We start from the raw sequence: 19,217 nt of genomic DNA on the forward strand, positions 1-19,217 counted from the left end.
AATCCCATTAGGAGTTGCTAACCCAAATCATATCTGGATTAGAAGTCCCTTTGATATAAGGGATAATCCTTATCTTATCTACAGATTAGATCAGCTAGCTCCTAATCTAATTAGGAAGTTTCCAAATCTAAATCTCATTTAGATATTAGACTCTCTAAGTGGATAAGGTGTGGGCCCAATCCTATCAGTTGATCTTATCTCAGAATTCGCCCCTTAAAGACTAATCAAATTAGCCCAGTTCGAAATGGGCTTAAGGCCCATTTAGGGTTATGTATTCATTAAGCCTTCCAAACTACTGCCCAGTTGGGCTTCCTTGTATGGCATGGGACCCAAACATTGATCTACACATCAGCCACATGGGTTCAGCCCAGCCTTTGTTACAAGGCCTGGCCGAATACACTATTATGGACAGTGCACCCCCTAAAACCCATCAGATGGGCTCTATGGGCCCAACACTTACTCTAAGTGGTCCCTGGGCCAAGCCACCTTGTAACACCAAGGGACTGTGGGCAGATGCAAGATTAGCCCATCAGGTATTATCCTCAATGGCCTTACACTTAACCTCTCAGCCCATAATGATCATACACTGGCCGACAAGAGAGGACCTCTCCCTCGGCTGCAAGGAATAGTGTTGCACTCTCTCATATATAGATCCCGAGAATTAAAACCTATTTGCAAACATTTCGAAACCATAATATATATACTTTTATATCTCATATAAAATATATTTTGCAAAACAAATCTCAACGATTGAAATCGGCTACCGGCAGTCTTGGTTTCCATCAGTGAGAGTACATCCCCGATCATTACCTTTGTCCAACAAAGGGGCTGATCCTGTCACTATGATCACCCACTCAGATGAATTCTCAGACTGTCCCAACATACCCAGGTTTTGACCCCCGCTAAGGATCTCACTGATTGGTACATCAAAGACAGCCCAATCCAACACCTAGTGCAGTATCATAATCGAGTCTAGGGGTCAGGTGTATCTTTCCAGTTTTGCCCATCAATCTCCAAGGTCCAAGGCAATACTCGAAATCTGGTCCAGTTCAAAGATTCAATTAATCTCACACTGTGTGTGTGCCTAGGGTCTCACCCTGGTAGCTGAGACAAGCCACCCCAACCGACTTGGTGGCACCACAGTGTCAGCCTTATCAGGATAGGTCTCCCTAGACCGACCCACTGGCTGTGAACATTCTAAACTAACACGAGCCTCATTAAGTGTCCAGTTTAAGGGTATTACACAGAAACATACCAAGGGAACATGAATCAAATATGCACTTTTATTCATTTACAATAAACTCATAAAGTACATCATTTTGATTGAAGCTAGGGGCATACAAAACTGTCTAACAGCTCCCACTTGCACTTAGGTCCAATCAGGTACTAGCCGGAGTCCCAAACTTTCTACGTGTTTCTCAAACACTTTCTGTGAAAGTGGTTTAGTCAATGGGTCTACCACATTCTCCGCTGATGCTACCTCTTAATATCATCCTCCCGTAGGTCCAGCGTTGTTATACAATAGTGGAATAGGTGATGTGCTGAATTCCAAATTTAGGAATGAACACCTTCATTCAAAAGGCAGCCTCACTTACGGCAATGCGCTCGGCTTGGGTTGTGGACTATTAATTTGCTACTCAGGACCCCGGTTTTCTGACACTCAGAAAACAACACACGATCCTATCATGAAAACATATCCAGATGTAGACTTTCTATCATCTAGATCCGACTGGAAATCGGCATCTGTATACCCTTGGATCTGTAGTGAACTACCATCGAATACTAGACAAAACTCTTTTGTCCTTCGAAGGTAATTAAGTATGTTTCTCACAGCAGTCCAATGCTCCTGCCCTGGGTTGGCCTGAAATCTGCTTACTACACTCACTGCCTGAGCAATGTCAGGGCGAGTGCACAGCATGGCATACATGATGCTCCCTACGGCAGAGGCATAGGGAACGTCTTTCATGCCATCAATCTCCTCAGAAGTCTTGGGAGACATCTTCTTGGAGAGAGTGACTACATGCCTGCAAGGAACATTTCCTTTCTTGGATTTTTCCATGCTGTATCTTTTGACTATTTTGTCAATGTAGGCAGATTGGGATAATCCTATTATCCGCTTTAATCTATCTCTGTAGAGTTGAAGACCCAGTATATAGGAGGCCTCTCCAAGATCTTTCATGGAGAATTGTTGTGAAAGACATACTTTCACCGTAGTCAGCATTCCTACATCATTCCCAATGAGTAGAATGTCATCTATATACAGAACCAAGAAGGTAACCTTATCTCCACTGTACTTCCTGTAAACACAGGGTTCATCCGGATTCTACTCGAAGTCAAACGAATTGACGGTAGAGTCAAAACGGATGTTCCAACTTCTAGAAGCTTGCTTAAGTCCATAAATGGATCTATTAAGTTTACATACCATGTTTTCCTGACCCGCAGTTATGAAGCCTTGCGGCTGCTGCATATAGATATCTTCAGTAAGATCTCCATTCAGGAATGCAGTTTTGACATCCATTTGCCAAATCTCATAATCATGGTATGCTGCTACAGCTAGCAGGATCCTAATGGATTTAAACATGGCCACAGGCGAAAAGGTTTCCTCATAATCGATGCCCTCTTTCTGAGTGTACCCTTTCGCCACCAAACGAGCTTTGAAGGTCTCAACTCTACCATCGGGGCCCTTCTTCCTCTTGTAAATCCATTTGCAACCGATTGCTTTTACCCCGGAGGGCGGATCTACTAGAGTCCAGACTCCATTGGTCTCCATTGAGTCCATCTCTACTCTCATGGCCTCCACCCACTTCTGGGAATCTATGTCCAACATAGCTTCCGCGTAAGTCACGGGATCCTCCTCACTATCCTGGTCATAACCATAATGGACTGGTGGCCTGGATACTCGAGTGGATCCTCTAGGTTGGTCACTACCTGGAACTTGTGGGACATCTCCCACTGCTCCTAAGCTCTCCTCATCAAGAACAAGCCTTTGTAACGCATAGAGGCTAGGAGTTGCCCGATGGGATGGCTTCACCAAAGTCAGTAGCACTAGATCATGACCTCAAGTCCAATGGCCGGGGCACTCTTCTGGCTCAGACCGGTCCATGGGAGGCGCCGCTTACATGCTAAAGGGGGACAACCATAATGGAAGGCGACCATGCGCCGATGAGGTGACTTGGCACCGATGTGATGGGTCTCCTGTAAGCCGATGATGACAGGCACCTGTGTGCCATGATGATAGGCAACCGCTTGGGCCTGTCATCATCGGCTTACAGGAGACCCATCACATCGGTGCCAAGTCACCTCATCGGCGCATGGTCGCCTTCCATTATGGTTGTCCCCCTTTAGCACGTAAGTGGTGCCTCCCATGGACCGGTCTGAGCCAGGAGAGTGTCCCGGCCATTGGACTTGAGGTCATGATCCAGTGCTACTGACTTTGGTGGAGCCATCCCATCGGGCAACTCCTAGCCTCTATGCGTTACAAAGGCTTGTTCTGGCCTGCCTTGGCCAGGACGCCGCACGGGTTCTTCCGCTGTAGAACTACCCCCGTGACAGTTGAATAAATTAAACAGAAAGAAAAAAAATGAAAGTGATAAATGGATCATATCAATTCTAGAAACTCTTGGATATAATATAGATAATATTTTTTATAAAGTGAAATAAGAATTCATTAAAATTAAAAGAAGAATACATAAGGAAGGTAATAAGCTATCATCCGAGAGATAACATGACTACGGACTTAAAACTTCCACCAACTACAAGACTTGAAAACAGGGGAAATTGTCTAAAACTCACCCTGAGTTTTCAGCATTTGTCTTAAACTCACCACAACTTTTCAAAATGTCTAAAACTCACCATGTCACTAACTTGACGTTAAACAAACTAACGGGTGTTAATATATTACCATTTTCACATTCATAGAAAAATACAAAATATATACATATATTTTAATAATTACACATGAAAAATAGGAAATTTTCAAAAAAAAAAATCAAATATAAAATACATAAAAACACAGAAATTTCAAAAAATATAAAAAATTATAGAAAGTCTGAACAGAATAAAAAATTATTTTCAAATTAGAGAAACTATAGAAATTGAAAAACAAAATCAAAAAATAAAAATCATAGAAAAAACACAAATTTTGAAAATAAATGACAAAAAAATATAGGAAAATTTATAGATTGTAGAAAATAGAAAATTGTAAAAAAACAAAAATTAGAAAAAAAAAACATTGGAAATTATAACAAAACACTAAAAATTCAAAAAGACATGAAAATTGAAAACTGAAAAAAGACCCTTTTTCCTCTAACTCGCCATCCAAGGGTAATTTGGCCATGAGAATTGTTATTTATGCTGATGTGGGTACTTCTATTAAGAAGCATTAACGGTGCACTAACAAAAGGTAAGTTTTGGAAAATAAAAACTTACTAACATGGTGAGTTTTAGGCATTTTGAAAAGTTGTGAGTTTAAGAGAAATGCTGAAAACTCATGGTGAGTTTTAGACAATTTCCCTAAAAACAAAAAGGAATAATAACACCTCTAGGATCAAGAAACCAAACAGCTTTAGAACTGATAAGACTACGCTACGAATATCAGATAACCTAGTGGAACCAGGGCCCTAATCTTCCCCTTCAAACACCTCCTGACCCTTGACATCTTCATTTCACCTCCCACCTCCATTTTCCTTTTTCTTCAGAGTTTCTTCTCTCTTCTTCCTCTCGAACTCTTTGAAGGGTTTCCTAGCAATCTTTGCCACCCCAAAAAAATAGACCCAAGCTTTTGTCAATCTCTACATCTTCTTTAGCCGCTTTTTCCAAGGAGATGCTTCCTGATTTCATCGCCTTCCTCTCAACGTTTTCATCCCAATCTCTTACAGTGGAATCAGATTTGTTCTCTATTGCTTCCCCCCTCTATTGAGTCCCCAATTGCTTATCCGGGTTAGAAACAACCGGACTAGAGAAATCCATATCAATTCAAGAAATGCATAAAATTTTAAGTTTTTTAAATGGAACCCATTATATTCATACTGGATGGTGACTCTACTTTTCATTCCAAACTAGTGTCCAGTGTTCACACAATCGAAGATACCTTAATTTGCATTTTGCATTGCATGTTTTAAGAACTACTGTTGCCCACTTGTCATGGGGGTAGTTCTGTAGCGGAAGAAACCCGTGTGGCATCTAGGCCAAGGCAAGCCAGGACAAGCCTTAAGTGTGCTTGGAGGCTAGGAGTTTCCAGATGAGATGGCTCCACCAAGGTTAATAGCACTGGATCATGACCTCAAGGCTCATGGCCGGGGCACTCGGTTGGCTCTTGTCAGTCCATGGGAGGCGCCACTTATGTGCTAAAGGGGGATGGTCATGATGAGAGGCGACTTGGTGCCGATGATGATAGGCAACCGCTGGGCCGGAACACACCCATGCGCTATGGGCAACGGGATAGCTCATTCAGCTTGGGCAAGGGGCTGGTGTGGTGAAGGGTCATACTTGAGCCAGGTCCGCATGCCAAGTCTCCCTTGAGTGTCGGTGGCGTAGTGCCGGTCCATGCACTGTTCCCATGAGCATGTGTGTGCCTATGAGGAACCCTGGTAGCCATGCTAGCCATTAACCAGGGCCGCCCCACAAGGGATGAAGGTCTAGGAGTGCCAAGGTTAGGCACCCAAGGAGGTCGACCACCCCTCCTCAAAGAGTACATTAAGCTTTTGGAGGTCTGCCTGAAAATAACATCAATTCTCCCAAAAATCTTATAGACGAAAATGATGGCGATGTCCCTTAATGTAAGCCTACCAAGCGTAGGCAAGGCTAAGACTGTGTCAGACCGTGACAGGCTCCCCCACTCAATCCATTGTCATCCTCGACAATGGCTCTTCTTGTGAATGGGCATCTGTTTCCCGCACCATCCACTTGACTGCCAGTTCCTGGGCTCGCTTGGCCAATCCGGGTCTCGCCTATGTTGGTGTCCATTTATGGGGACGGAACCATTTCACCATGCCAGCCTGCCTGGACTTCACCCCCTGTGTTGAGGTTACTCAAACCACGCAATGTCTATGCCATTGAAATGTGTGAGAAGGGCCCTCGAAGAAATTGTGTGTGGTGCTTTGCGGAGGTCCGCCCCATGTATCATCTTTACCTCAAGGCTTTGACTGTCTTCTTGGTAGCTTTTTGGTGGTGCTACCGAATACGATGTGATAGGTCTACTCCTGCTGTTGGCGATGTGTCTTGAGTGTACCCTTTCACCATGCTGGCCTGCGATCTTCACCTTGTCGTGTGCGGGTTACTCAAACCTAGTCATGGCTTATGCTCTGTTGGCCCTCGAAACTACACTTCACCTCATCAGTTTGGGCTACATCTTCGCTTTGAGGGGGCCCCAATGTGTTGCTGCCTTAAGGAGATCTGACCACAATGTGCGCAAGTGTGGCAACTTTTACCCATGATGTTGTCGAACATGCACTTGCCTTGTGATGAGTTGTTGCTGCTGCAAGTGTTCCGCCTGTTGAGCTGAGCATGTCCTCCTGATACCTTTCCGATGCAAGGCCGCCATGCTCCAATGGCCAGTGTACCCACATTCCTATCATTCCAATATTGTGGCTTCAACTGATGACCCATTTTTGTGCAAAACTGCCAATTCAGTGATATTCCTTGACCAACCATTGGCACCAACCAATTTCGAACTGTTGTCCCAGCCTTAGTAGTGCCTCAAACAAAGCTGCGGAACAATGGTTCATCCATCATGAAACCAAGATGTAGGTGCACCGCCCATAACTCACTAAAATGAATAGCAACTGATGTCTATGAGAAAGCATGGCACTCCCCCACTCAAATCACCACAATATGCCTTCCGTGTAATGGCTCATGCGTCTGACCCCGCATGAGCACAACTAGCAATGCATCTGCCCACACAAGGGTGCTGTTTTAGGGTCATTGGAATGGGGACACGATGAATGCCTCTTACCAGGCCTGATATGAATTCTTGCTTGAATCCAAGTGGAAGTTTCTAGGCACCGCACCCCACGATGTGCTGCTTGTCGAGATGACCACTTCAACTAGCTTTGTGTTAATCTGCTTTGACAACTACGGCAACAATTGGCTAGCTCGCTCTAATACCAACTATCACGGGGGTAGTTCTACAGCGGAAGAAACCCATGCGGTGTCTAGGCCAAGGCAGGCCAGGACAAGCCTTAAGTGTGCTTGGAGGCTAGGAGTTGTCCAATGAGATGGCTCCACCATGGTCAATAGTGTTGGATCATGACCTCAAGGCTCATGGCCGGGGCACTCGGCTGGCTCTTTCCGGTCCATGGGAGGCGCCACTTACGTGCTAAAGGGGGATGGTCATGATGAGAGGCGACTTGGTGTCGATGTGAAGGGTCTCCTGTATGCCGATGATGATAGGCAACCGCTGGACCGGAACACACCCATGCGCTATGGGCAACGGGATAGCTCATTCAGCTTGGGCAAGGGATTGGTGTGGTGAAGGGTCAAACTTGAGCCAGGCCCGCATGCCAAGCCTCCCTTGAGTGTCGGTGGTGCAGTGCCGGTTCATGCACTATCCCCATGAGCATGTGTGCACCCATGAGGAACCCTGTTAGCCATGTTAGCCATTAACCAGGGCCGCCCCGCAAGGGATGAAGGTCTAGGAGTGCCAAGGTTAGGCACCCAAGGAGGTCGACCACCCCTCCTCAAAGAGTACGTTAAGCTTTTGGAGGTCTACCTGAAGATAGCATCAATTCTCCTAAAAATCTTACAGGCGAAAATGACGGTGATGTCCCTTAACGTAAGCCTGCCAAGCGTAGGCAAGGCTAAGCTTGTGTCAGACCGTGACACACTACCCCTTCTGATGCCAACTCAAGCTGAACTTGGTAGTTTCATGGTCCACTGGCTACAGGGTATCATGACCAATGCATTAGTGAAAAATGCAAGAAAATCCAATAGTTTTCCCCAAACTACAGTTTATGTGAGCTCAAAGCTCTTAAGACTGACTGACTATTGGGTATTTGCTCTCCAAGTTTGGGAATAACGAAACATAATTTGTATAGATCATCAAGACTTGCTATAATGTTAGTCTACCTAGACATTATTATCACAGTTCATTTGATAAATACACAGACTTGGAACTTAAATTCTTTCAATAGTTATGGCAAAGGAATGAGAACTTTCCCAATTTCTATTGGCTTATGCTCACAGTGAGCCATCTGGAGCTGTCGAGCACCAATCAGTTAAAGGATCTAGTTCACTTTCACAATATCATGTACCAATTGTTAACCCTCAAAACTCTCAAAATTTATAGAGAACTCCCTTATTGAGAATGAGAACTTCACAGTGCATACAGAAAGAGCTCTACATTTCTAATTCTTGCTTCCTTTTGTAAGGTTTCCACTTATGAAAGATGTTAATTTTTAGATTATTTTCAGCTTTTCTCTGGGTGGTGCTATTGTAATTCAGGTATCAACTACCAGCTCACACTTCTATAACATTTTAACTGTTGAAAGTATAACATTTTAAACAAGAACCTGGTCTAAAGAAAGAATATACAAAGAAAGGCCATAAAGCCTCTCATGAAGTGCCATTAATCATCACAAAAGCTTAAGTTCTCTAAACTATTTCTGGGCTCAAAAAATCAGAAAAAAAAAAGCCCTTCCAATGACAACAGGCTCATAAATAGATTAACCTTATTAACCTACTCTTTTGTATGATTGTCTGTTGGTGAAATTCAAGCCTGTTTATAGCCTGGCTGAAGGGAGAGGAGGGAGAGGATGAGGTTGGTCCCAGTCAGTAACAATGTGATCACGAGTGATCTCCTTGAGTGAGCGACATCCACTTAGTGCCATAGTTAGCTCAAACTCATCACGGAGCATCTGGAGTACCTTTCTTACACCAGCCTCACCTTCAGCAGCCAAAGAGAATACCACAGGCCTTCCAATCTGAAATTGAGACAAGGGACAAATAGTTAAATTGGTAACGAAAAAGAGTAAAAAGGGATTTGCCAACATGATGATGTAGATATACTTACAAATATGCCAGAGGCTCCAAGGGCCAATGCTTTAAAGACATCAGTCCCACGCCGGACACCACCATCCAGGAAAACAGGAACTCGGCCTTGTGCAGCTTTGACAACCTAAAGTTAATCCAACAAAATCAATTATTGTTAACATACCATATGATATGATCTGAATAAATATAAGGAAGCATTAAGGCAATGTACCTCTTCTAGAGCCATGATAGTGGCAGGGACATAATCAAGTTGACGAGCTCCATGATTTGACACAATGATTCCTGCTGCTCCTGCTTGTATGGCTAGCCTTGCTGCATGGTCAATATAGGGGGTTACATAGAACATTGTTGGAGAGTACACAGCTAGACATCTAAAATTAGAGAAGTAGGCAGTAATTTAAATTTGATTACTTACTATCCTCAGCAGTGATTACACCTTTCACTAGAATTGGCAAGTTGGTGATTGTCTGGAGCCACTTCACATCCTTTCCAAATCCATCAGTAATGTTTCAGTAGGGGTGCTCATAAAAACTGAAAACCGAAAAAGCATTCCGAACTAATTGGGCTCAATATTTTTGAAAAACTGAAGGACCAGTTCGGTTTTCAGTTAACCTAAAAAACCAATGGTTAACTGAACTGACCGGTATATATATATATAAATTTTTAATATATATCATAATATTATATATAAATATATTCTATTTTATAATATATAATATACAATATTATATATTAAATATTTATACAATTATTTATAAAATATATATTATAAATATAAAAAACTGAGAAACTGAAGAACCGGACTGGTCAAAAACCGAGACCGATCAACTGGTTGATTCAGTTCATTTTCGGTTCAGGGATTTCCAAAAACCGGTAGTACCAGTTCAGTTTCAAAAAATACCCCATGGCACCCCTATGTTTCAGAACCACACATTCTTTAGAATTCGAGTAACAGTAAGAACCAAATATCCATCTTTATTGATCTACAAAAAATATGTTCTGCCATCTGAAGAACCTGAATCACTGAGTTCCACCAAACATACCTTCCAGCTTAGGGATCGATCAATTTGTCCAGCAACATATGAGGCAAGTCCAGAATCATTTGTCTGTGTTTGGCCCCAGAAAAGAAACCATGTAGTGAAAGACATGTAAACAATAGATATAAATTAATCAGTCATCAGTATGTTTTAGACTCACCATATCCATCTTTCCAAGGTCCAATCCCTCAAAATTCTTCAATGTCAAGAATGGAGGTAAAGTAAATCTGTTGAGTGGCCAATGAAAAAGAAAGTAGATTCTTAATAAATAGCAGAACTAAGTTTACTCATTAAAAACAGCAAATGGTTCATCCTGGTTCTCAAAGAAACTTCTATGCATAAACAAATTTTGGGCTCACCTGTTCTTGATGTCAGCTTCCCTGCGTCCCAGTCTTGGAGTATCAACAGTGAGGGCAATTGCCTTAAAGCCAGCCCTTTCTGCTCTTCTCACAAGCTGTGCAACTACATTTCTGTCTTTGTACACCTGAACAAGTGGCAGGACAATCATTTACCTGATGGAGAATACAAAATGAAATGCACACCTCAACAAGAAGATCACTAAAAAATAGACAACGGAAGGATTATTGAAGCTTACATAGAGCTGGAAAAAGCGAATGCCAGGTCCTGTTGAAGCAACCTCTTCAACACTAGAAGTAGCCCATGATGATAATGTCTGGATAACAGGTAATGCATAGAGTGAAAAACATGCATCAGTCAAGTAGCAACCATGAGGCAACACAAAATGAATGGAAAAAATGCTTGTACTGAATACCAATTTGAAAATGTATCCTTGAAAATCAGAACACAAACATGTTTGCATAGAGATGCTGTAAACTTTATATTTCAGGACGAATTTCTACAAGTATATGAAGTTTAAAAGATCAGTTGTAAACTAAGGCCATGTTCGGTTCACTGCTCTCATTCTTTTAATTCTTGCTCATTTTAGGCAAGAATGGGCAAGAATGAATAACATTAGAGTGTTTGGTTACAAAATTTTTTCCATGGGCCACATCTTTTTAGAATGAAAAATCAGCCCCATAGCACAAAAATTGAGCAGCCTGCAGCATGAAAAATAATCATGCCCCATCTTGCTCATTGTCATTCTTTGAAGAAACTATGCCTACAAAACTGTTGCCATAGATGTTTACTTTTGCAAAAACACTTTTACAAAAGTATTTTTAACGAAAGCACTTTTATGAAAGTACTTTTACACAAAATCATTTTTATAAAAGTAAATTTATGAAATCACTTTTATAAAAAACACTCACATTAAAACACTTATGAAAGTACTTTTACATTAAAGCACTTTTATGAAAGCACTTTTATAAAAACACTTTTATAGAAGTACTTTTATAAAATCACTTTATGGAAATACTTTTATGAAATTTCTTTTCTAAAATCACTTTTATGGAAGTACTTTATGAAAGCACTTATACGAAAGTACTTTTATAAAAGCAATTTTGTGAAAGTGTTTTTACAAAACATCTATGCCAATTGGTAAACATTGACTGTTGGAGACCAAGACTGGCGGTTTATGAATACCGGCACTTTTTTTTTTTTTTGAAGAATGAAAACAAACAACATATGACACTTGTTAGTCTGAAAAGAATTCATTTTTAGGAAAAAAGTGCTTGGTTCATAGCAATATTTTCTCATTCTACCTATTTTTGTCCATTCTTGTCCACTTTTAAAATTTCATCTTGGGTAAGAATGAGAATCGAACCAAACATGGCCTAAATAAAAATGTTTTATGGACAAAAGTTGTTTGATTCATTATTTTGTTAACATTCTCTTTGGTGATCATCACTAACCAAAAATAAAATAGCCCTTCTTTGGGATCTTATAAGTGATATATCAAATATATAGAACTTCCAATAGATGTGGGATACCCTTGACCTGAATCTCTTAGAAACTATTTGCTCTTTTTTTTCTGGCTTAAATTGACAGTGCTGATATAAACGAAAGGTTAGGTCCATATCCAGTTATCCAGTCTACCCCTCCCAAGACTCCAGATTGCTGGGACCAATAATGTATGAAGGCCCTTTAAAAAAAAATTGACAATATTGAAATATATGTTGACTTTGAAATTTGTGGGCTGATAGTTGTTGGTTAGCTTTAAAAATTTGTAAAACATGAAAGGTGAGGAACCAAACCATAATAGTGCCAGCTGCTGATGCTGCTCTTGCTGTTGCATACTCTCCTGCATAAGAATTAAACCTGGGTTCAGACATGTTTCGATTCCTTCTTGGTCAAAAGATAGGGTTAACAATATTCAATTAATTAAATGAATCCCTTTTCAATGCCAGTCAGGGTTTTTCAACTTCCTAAAAGCTTTAAAAAATATTATCCACACTAGATACTCAGGGTTCAGAAACACATCCAAACAAGCAAATATCTTCATCAAGTATCACAAGATTCAACTGAACTACAAAAAAAAAAAAAAAGATTCTAGATTCAATTCAGACATTAGAAATTTGTTAATTGTGATGGAAGTTATAATTGAAAATATCCCTTGGAACTTGGTACAAGGAAAAGTTCTACATATTGATTCAATACCAAGAGTTTGATTAAGGCATACTTGAGTGACCAAATTTCATTAAAACATAGGAAAGATAAACAACATTTTTCAAATTCCGTGTTATGGTTCAAGAAAATGTTGAAAATATTTCACTTCAAAAACTTAATTTGAAGTTGTCAACTGAGTTGGGGATCAACTTGAATTACCCAAAATGTAATATGGATTTTTTTCACCAAATTTTAGTTCAAAACTACTGTTTGAAAACCCAAACAAGCATTTCAAATATATGTATCTAATTGAGATAACCAAAGCCTAGTAGAATCAATTGTATAAATCAACCAAACCCTAAACAGTATCTCTTAAGTACATAGCTCAGTTTCAAGTTTGGTTTACCCTCAGGGTGAGCCATTTTTTGCATAGCAGTGGGAGCAATCATGATAGGCATCAATATCTTGTAGCCCAAGACAGTGGTACTCATGTCTATCTTGCTTACATCAATAAGAATACGAGGTCGAAACCTATTTATGCAATCAAACAAGGATATCAGTAGTAAATCACCCACATGAACTCTACTGCATGTTTTGTTAAAGGAAAATATAATTCAGAGAATAGAAACTAGACTTAAAGAAAAATGGTAAAGAATGGAACTGAGTGTTAGAATAAAAATGCACACAAATCATCAAAACAAAAAGAAAACCAGAACCCCTCTCTCCTCAACAAGCACCTGACATATAAAAAAATACATGCCAACACGAGAGTTTTCCCAATATTGAGAAATTGAATTTAGAGCATTACCAATTACCAAATTTTGGTTCTTGGTGATCATAAAGAAATAATGAACACTTACAGAATCCTTGAGAATGCATGTCTGTTCTCCTTAAGAGTCCATTGGTCCTCTGCACCTGATGCATAGTAGTCATATACCATCTTTGGAAGTTTTTCCTTTGCAATGGTCTCATACTCCATAACGTTGGTTATCTCCATCTTCTCAAATGAAAAAAAAACTTCGCTCTTCAATAACCTAAAATCAATATATTCAATTAAATCAGATCCACACATACTCACATGAAACAAGAGCCTAGACATAGTGATCAACCTTTGCACAGACTGAGAAAAAATGATTGAAACCAAATTCTGATTTACTATCTTGGACAGAATAGTTGTTGAGCCAATTTACAGAGATGGAGCAGGCAAGAATTTGTAAATGCAATAAACAGAAAAAATAAGAGAAGTATACATTCAGGATCAATGTCCAGGTAATAAAAGAAATGGAGGTAACAACAAATAAGAGAGAGAGAGAGAGAGAGAGAGAGAGAGAGAGAGAGAATTAATAACATGCACAGTCCACACAAATATAAAAATTAAAATTAAAGGAAAGTTCAAAGGAATGTATCATATACAACAAGAATAACATCAGACTGATAAAACCTATATAGAGAACAACACAAGCAGACCAAATTCAGATAAATCTCATAAATAATATAAACAGGAACACAACCTTGTATCGATCTGAACTAATCTACTAGGTGGGTATTAGAGATGATGGATCTCAGGTTAAACTTAGGTTCTTGCAAAAACAGCTTGTAGAAAAAGAAAGCACATTCTGGGATCAATTTCTTCTAAAGCTCACAGAAACGCAGATAAAGCCACATACAATTGTTTACTGAAAATCTACACATTCCCGCAAGGAAATAGGAATCCTGTATCTCGGACCACATTAGAAAAGAATTCACTTGAAACACTGAAAAGGAGAATCCTAGATAAAGTTATTTAAGATTCAAAGTATGCTCGGATTCATGATCTTAGTTAAAGGGTCATGATTGGATTCCAGGAAAAGTTCTAGTAACTTAGAAACATAAAAACACCACATTTAGACAGACACCAATCAATTTCAGATAGCCCCAGAGGAGAAAAACAGTCTGATTCAAATTCCAGTTAATCCCATTTCTCTAACAGTAAGTGATGAGCTTAATCCCAGATAAACCCCATTAGAGAAAAAATTCAACTGGGTTGTCTGTAATCAAATCGAGGTAAAACCCAATCGCAGAATAATACAACTTGGATTGGAAAAAAAAAACCCAGACTCTTTTCCATACAAGAAAACATAGACCCAAGCAATAAACAATGATCAAATTTTCACAATTTTCATATGCACAGAAAAAGAAAATAAAAACATAAGCAGAAAGCCTGAAATCAAAAGCTTTTGATCATTCAAATCCTACCACATAAACAACCTGAAATATAAACTAAATGTAAACAGTAGGAAGAAGAAGAGCAAACCTTGACTTCGTCGACTAAGCAGAAGTGTGCATGAAGCAAACAAGAGCAGATAATATTGAAGAGAGGAATTAGAACAATACAAACAACTAAGGTGGGGGAGCTAAAGGAAAAGGACACGTGAAGACAAATCGGTTGGGATTATTGAGAGGAATTTACAGTTTTGTGGATCAGTTTTTCGAGGTGTGCATTTGATACCGCATCCTTTCATGCCAGTGGATCTTCTCTCAACCACATACTGTTCGTGTGTTCGAGAGCATTGGTTAATCATCAAGCCCATCCAAGAAAAATGAAAAAAATAAATGAAATTTTTCAAAATACGAAACGTCTCTCTCTCTCTCTCTCTCTCTCTCTCTCTCTCTCTCTCTCTCTCTCTCTCCTATAATTGATATGGGTATGAAGTTGTCTTATCTTTGCTCAGAGAGAGAGAGATAGAGTATTACCATGACAAACCTTCTCCAGAATGTTTTGAATAGCAGAGAATTGCAAATTCAAGGGATTTACTATGGGTTGTCGTCGTCCATATAACTTGTCTGGACGGTTTTTGTGCTTCAGAAGTGGCAAATCCAGACCATATATGCCACTTACAGTTATGACACGGTTTATCCAAACATTTTTCCGACAGAGCAGGTCCACTGAAAAAACAGGGGAAAGATTGAGTGCCACGTGGAAAGAACTTAGTGGGCCAAAAAAGTGGGGCTGGGACTGCAACCCTGCCACCATGGTTGTTCAGAGGAAAGCCGCTCGAACTCAGAAGTCAGAAAATCTCGAACTCAGAAGTAAGAAAATCCATTTTGTCTTGCTCATAATAAGGCTGCAAATTGTTTAGATTACCTGACTTTATATATATTTATGATTATATCATATATTACTTTGTTTAGATGCATGATAATTGCATAGCCATCATTATATATTATCATTTATTTTTTTTAAGATAATCAAATTTAATTATAATTGAAAATACTAAATTACATCATACATTTGTTTCTTTATCTTCTCTCTATTATTTGTCACCCATAGCTTGGTGCGTATAAAAGATCTATTATAAGTCTTATTCTTTATAAACTAACTATAGGTCATAGTCATTTCAAACACTTTGTAAATTATAAAGGCCCCCAATACTTTGTTGTGCAACAAAAGACACCCCGTATTATGAACGTGAGACAAAGACCCCTTCCATTGATCTTTCATTAAAATCGGTGTTACAATATTTTTTAATCCTCATATTATCCTTATAATAACTACTCGAGAAAAATACTGTTCATCTTCCCCAACTTCAAGATACACGAACAACAGGCGTGATAGCTGTTGCAGCAGCAGCCGACTTCCGAAGTCCTCCCTCTCTCTCTTCTTCCCCTTCCCCTTTCTCTCCTCCCCTTTCTTTTTCACAATTTCCTCTACTTTCCGGTCCTTGCAGGTGAATGATTTGAACTAGGTGGATAACGTTGTTGTAAGCGAAGAGGAGCCGTATGGAACGGCAGCGAAGCTGTTGGTGAAAACTGAAAAGATGGAGTTGACCGATGGCATCTGCACCATTCCTCCGGTGCAGGCGTGCCAGAGTTGGGAATCCAGTCATTTCTCGTTCCTGTCAATTCCAAATCAGAAGCTCCATCAAAAAAAGTAAAAAGGGAATAACTAAACCAGAATTTACACACCGCCCATTTGCACTTCCATGCATTTATATAAGCACAAATTTTTACTGTAATCAAACACAGCTTAGAGGAAAGCGAAAAAGGGAAGGAGTTATAGATGCACGGTCTGAACAAGCTTGCAATTACCATAAACCACTGGAGAAGCGATGGAGATTGAAAGAAACATTCTAGTTGAGTGGAATAATCGGATAAACCCGACAGAGGATAGATTCTTATGAATTACCAAGTTATAGTTTGATCTAAACCAGAAACTGCAGCCATAGGTATGATCTTCAGAGCTTCAAGGTGATTCCATCGCAGAATTAGCCCAGAACGTAGGAATGGACAGGCATTCCTTCGAGTCTGGAGGAATGGACAGGAATCGATGGCATCTGCACCATTCATATAATTTTGTTGCTAGCATGCGTTTTTTACTGTTCTAACGTCAAGAGTCTGGGGCAATCGACAGCCATTGAAGGAGGAATTGAACCTGAAAGTCGGTTGTTGAAGAGATAAACACCTCTCAGATTGGGGAGGAACCCAAGAGAGGTAGGAATCATGTCTGTGATAACGTTGTCGTGTAGGCTAAATTTTCTAAGAGGTTGAAGTTGGGCCATCTTTTCGGTGATATGGGCAGGCATCTGTTGTTGGGCTATCAAGCTTTGAAGTTTCCCATGATTGCAACAGCTATAGAGATGAGATTGAACATGGGAAGATGAGAAAAGGGTTTCTTCAGTCTTTTCATTTCGGAGAGTTGGGAGAGAGAAAGAACGAGAGAAGACGGTGAGGGAGGGGAAAATAAGAGAACAACGGAAAAACAATAGATTAAATAGGTTTTAAGAGAAAAAGGGCAAAAAAATAAAGAAAATATAAAAAGTTTAGTGGGGTATTTTGATAATTTAATGCATTCTGTCATCTGACTTAACGATCAAGGGGGATCTTTGTCTCACGGTCATAGTTCATTTGTTTGATTGCATTACAAATGAAATAAATTAACACATAAAGCAGAATAAAGTAAAATCCAAAACAAAATTAAATGAGAATTTGTATTTTTTTTTTTCATTTGCATTCCCATGCATTTGTATTAATGCAAATAAAATTGCATTGCAACCAAATACAGCCTAAAGAACCAATAAAAACATCAATAAACAAATACTAATAAAACATGAGATTAATATATGTAATGAAAGTTGAGTTAAGATCTAAAATTAAGAAGTTCTACAAGATTTTAAGGGATGGGAAGAATGTTGGATTGGGCCTAGGTTAGGTTAGGGTTGAAGGAATTTAGTTAAGGTTAAAATTAGGGTTGGATAAATCAGATTGAAGGTCGAATTAGATTAGGGTTAAGGTTTGAGGTTTAAAACTTAGGATTGAGCTAGGGTTGACCTCAACCCAACTTAACCCGACCCAACTTGCAGCCCAAGCTCATACGTAAAAGATATCAATTTTCTAGATCAACCCCATGGACCGAATCCTACCCGAATCGGCGAATCGTATTGTATGACCAAACCTGAAGGACTAATGCATTGTGCAATTTTAGAAACATTTGACCATCCAATCACCGGAATCCGAGGAGTAGGAGAAGAGACAAGGATTGCACTGAGAAATTAAATTAAGCGCCCATATATGACACAAAGGGGCCATTTGATAATGGCTGAAGCTGCCGAACTGAGACTTATTGCTTTGACTTTTAATTGTTAAAATATTTAAATAATAAAATTTTCAAGGATGTAATGAGTTACCCAAACTTAGTTTCAAGTTTGAACTATTAAGGAGATCACATCACTGACCTATAAAACAACAAGTTTTTCAGTTCAATATCTTCAGTTATTATCAAACAATCTCCTATGAATTTGTTTGGGAGGGCTTTGGGCTTCAGCTTTGATTGAACTGCATTGACTGAACTTTATGATTATGTTTAGTAGTTATTAACTAAATTAAAGTATATTCTTACTTTTCAAATTGTTAATCAAATATAGCTTCTAGGCTTTGTGTGGATCTTAACTTGCAAAGCCAGACGCTGCTGCTCGAAGGCCAAAGCCCTCCTAAACAGGTACTAAATAGGACATGGGTTCTGCTGCCAATACCTGTGATTGAATCAGGCAACATGACCAAATACGAGTCAACATGCCAGTCTTCCAAAGAACCTACAGTCCCATGTGTATAGAACACTGTCGTGTTCACTTGTACTTAGTCATGTCGCATACTTGTCTTGGCAGAATATCCCGATACACTACTTACACAGAATGGCAAAACATGATTCATGTAACCATCTCTGTATACTTGATTGAGGCAAGGCTATATAATGATGATGATGATGAACCAGGCATATCCCTAGGGTAAGAAAGAAGACCAAGAAACCATTGCTTGCAAGTTTACAACGTAATAAAGATTGAGTGCACAACCATTGCTTGCAAGTTTACAACCATTGCTTGCAAGTTTACAACGTAATAAAGATTGAGTGCACAATTATCTTTTGATTTGAAAAATGTACCTTTGGCTTTTTTCTTTATGTGATCATTTTAAAATGAGATGTACTCGCATGCTTCTTACAAGGAACATAAAATATTCTTATGGACCATTGGATTGGACTTCAGAAACAAGCCCGGCTTCAGTCAGTTCAAGCCATGCTCACACCGTTTGAACAACCTCTCCCAACCTTGCATTGGGAATATCTCCCTCTGAAATAAAATACAAAAGTATGGAGGTATTCTCAATGCAAGGCTGTAAGGGGTGTTCTATACATGAGAGTGCATTGAATCTTTC

General features: G+C 39.6%; 1 protein-coding gene across 3 annotated transcripts; it reads right to left on the reverse strand.

Moving 5' to 3' along the window:
* Positions 1-8,434: 8,434 nt before the first annotated feature.
* On the reverse strand, positions 8,435-15,394 carry LOC148862153 (glycolate oxidase). Of its 3 annotated transcripts, none has more exons than XM_088984686.1 (12): positions 15,264-15,394; positions 13,391-13,564; positions 12,937-13,061; positions 12,179-12,225; positions 10,621-10,698; positions 10,385-10,509; positions 10,186-10,252; positions 10,032-10,094; positions 9,404-9,473; positions 9,200-9,300; positions 9,008-9,112; positions 8,435-8,918 (listed from the first exon to the last, which is right to left on the reverse strand). In XM_088984686.1, exons 2-12 carry the CDS (start codon positions 13,525-13,527, stop codon positions 8,718-8,720), a joined length of 1,119 nt encoding a protein of 372 aa, XP_088840812.1. In that variant the 5' UTR covers positions 13,528-13,564; positions 15,264-15,394; the 3' UTR covers positions 8,435-8,717. The 3 variants fall into 3 exon arrangements, with proteins under 3 accessions (XP_088840812.1, XP_088840811.1, XP_088840809.1); XM_088984685.1 differs by having other exon boundaries at positions 14,980-15,368; XM_088984683.1 differs by having other exon boundaries at positions 14,824-15,309.
* Between the last annotated feature and the right edge of the window lie 3,823 nt (positions 15,395-19,217).

The sequence above is a fragment of the Nelumbo lutea genome, chromosome 4, assembly GCF_056320005.1.
Source record: "Nelumbo lutea isolate HS-2025 chromosome 4, American lotus-T2T, whole genome shotgun sequence".
Classification (NCBI taxonomy): domain Eukaryota; kingdom Viridiplantae; phylum Streptophyta; class Magnoliopsida; order Proteales; family Nelumbonaceae; genus Nelumbo; species Nelumbo lutea.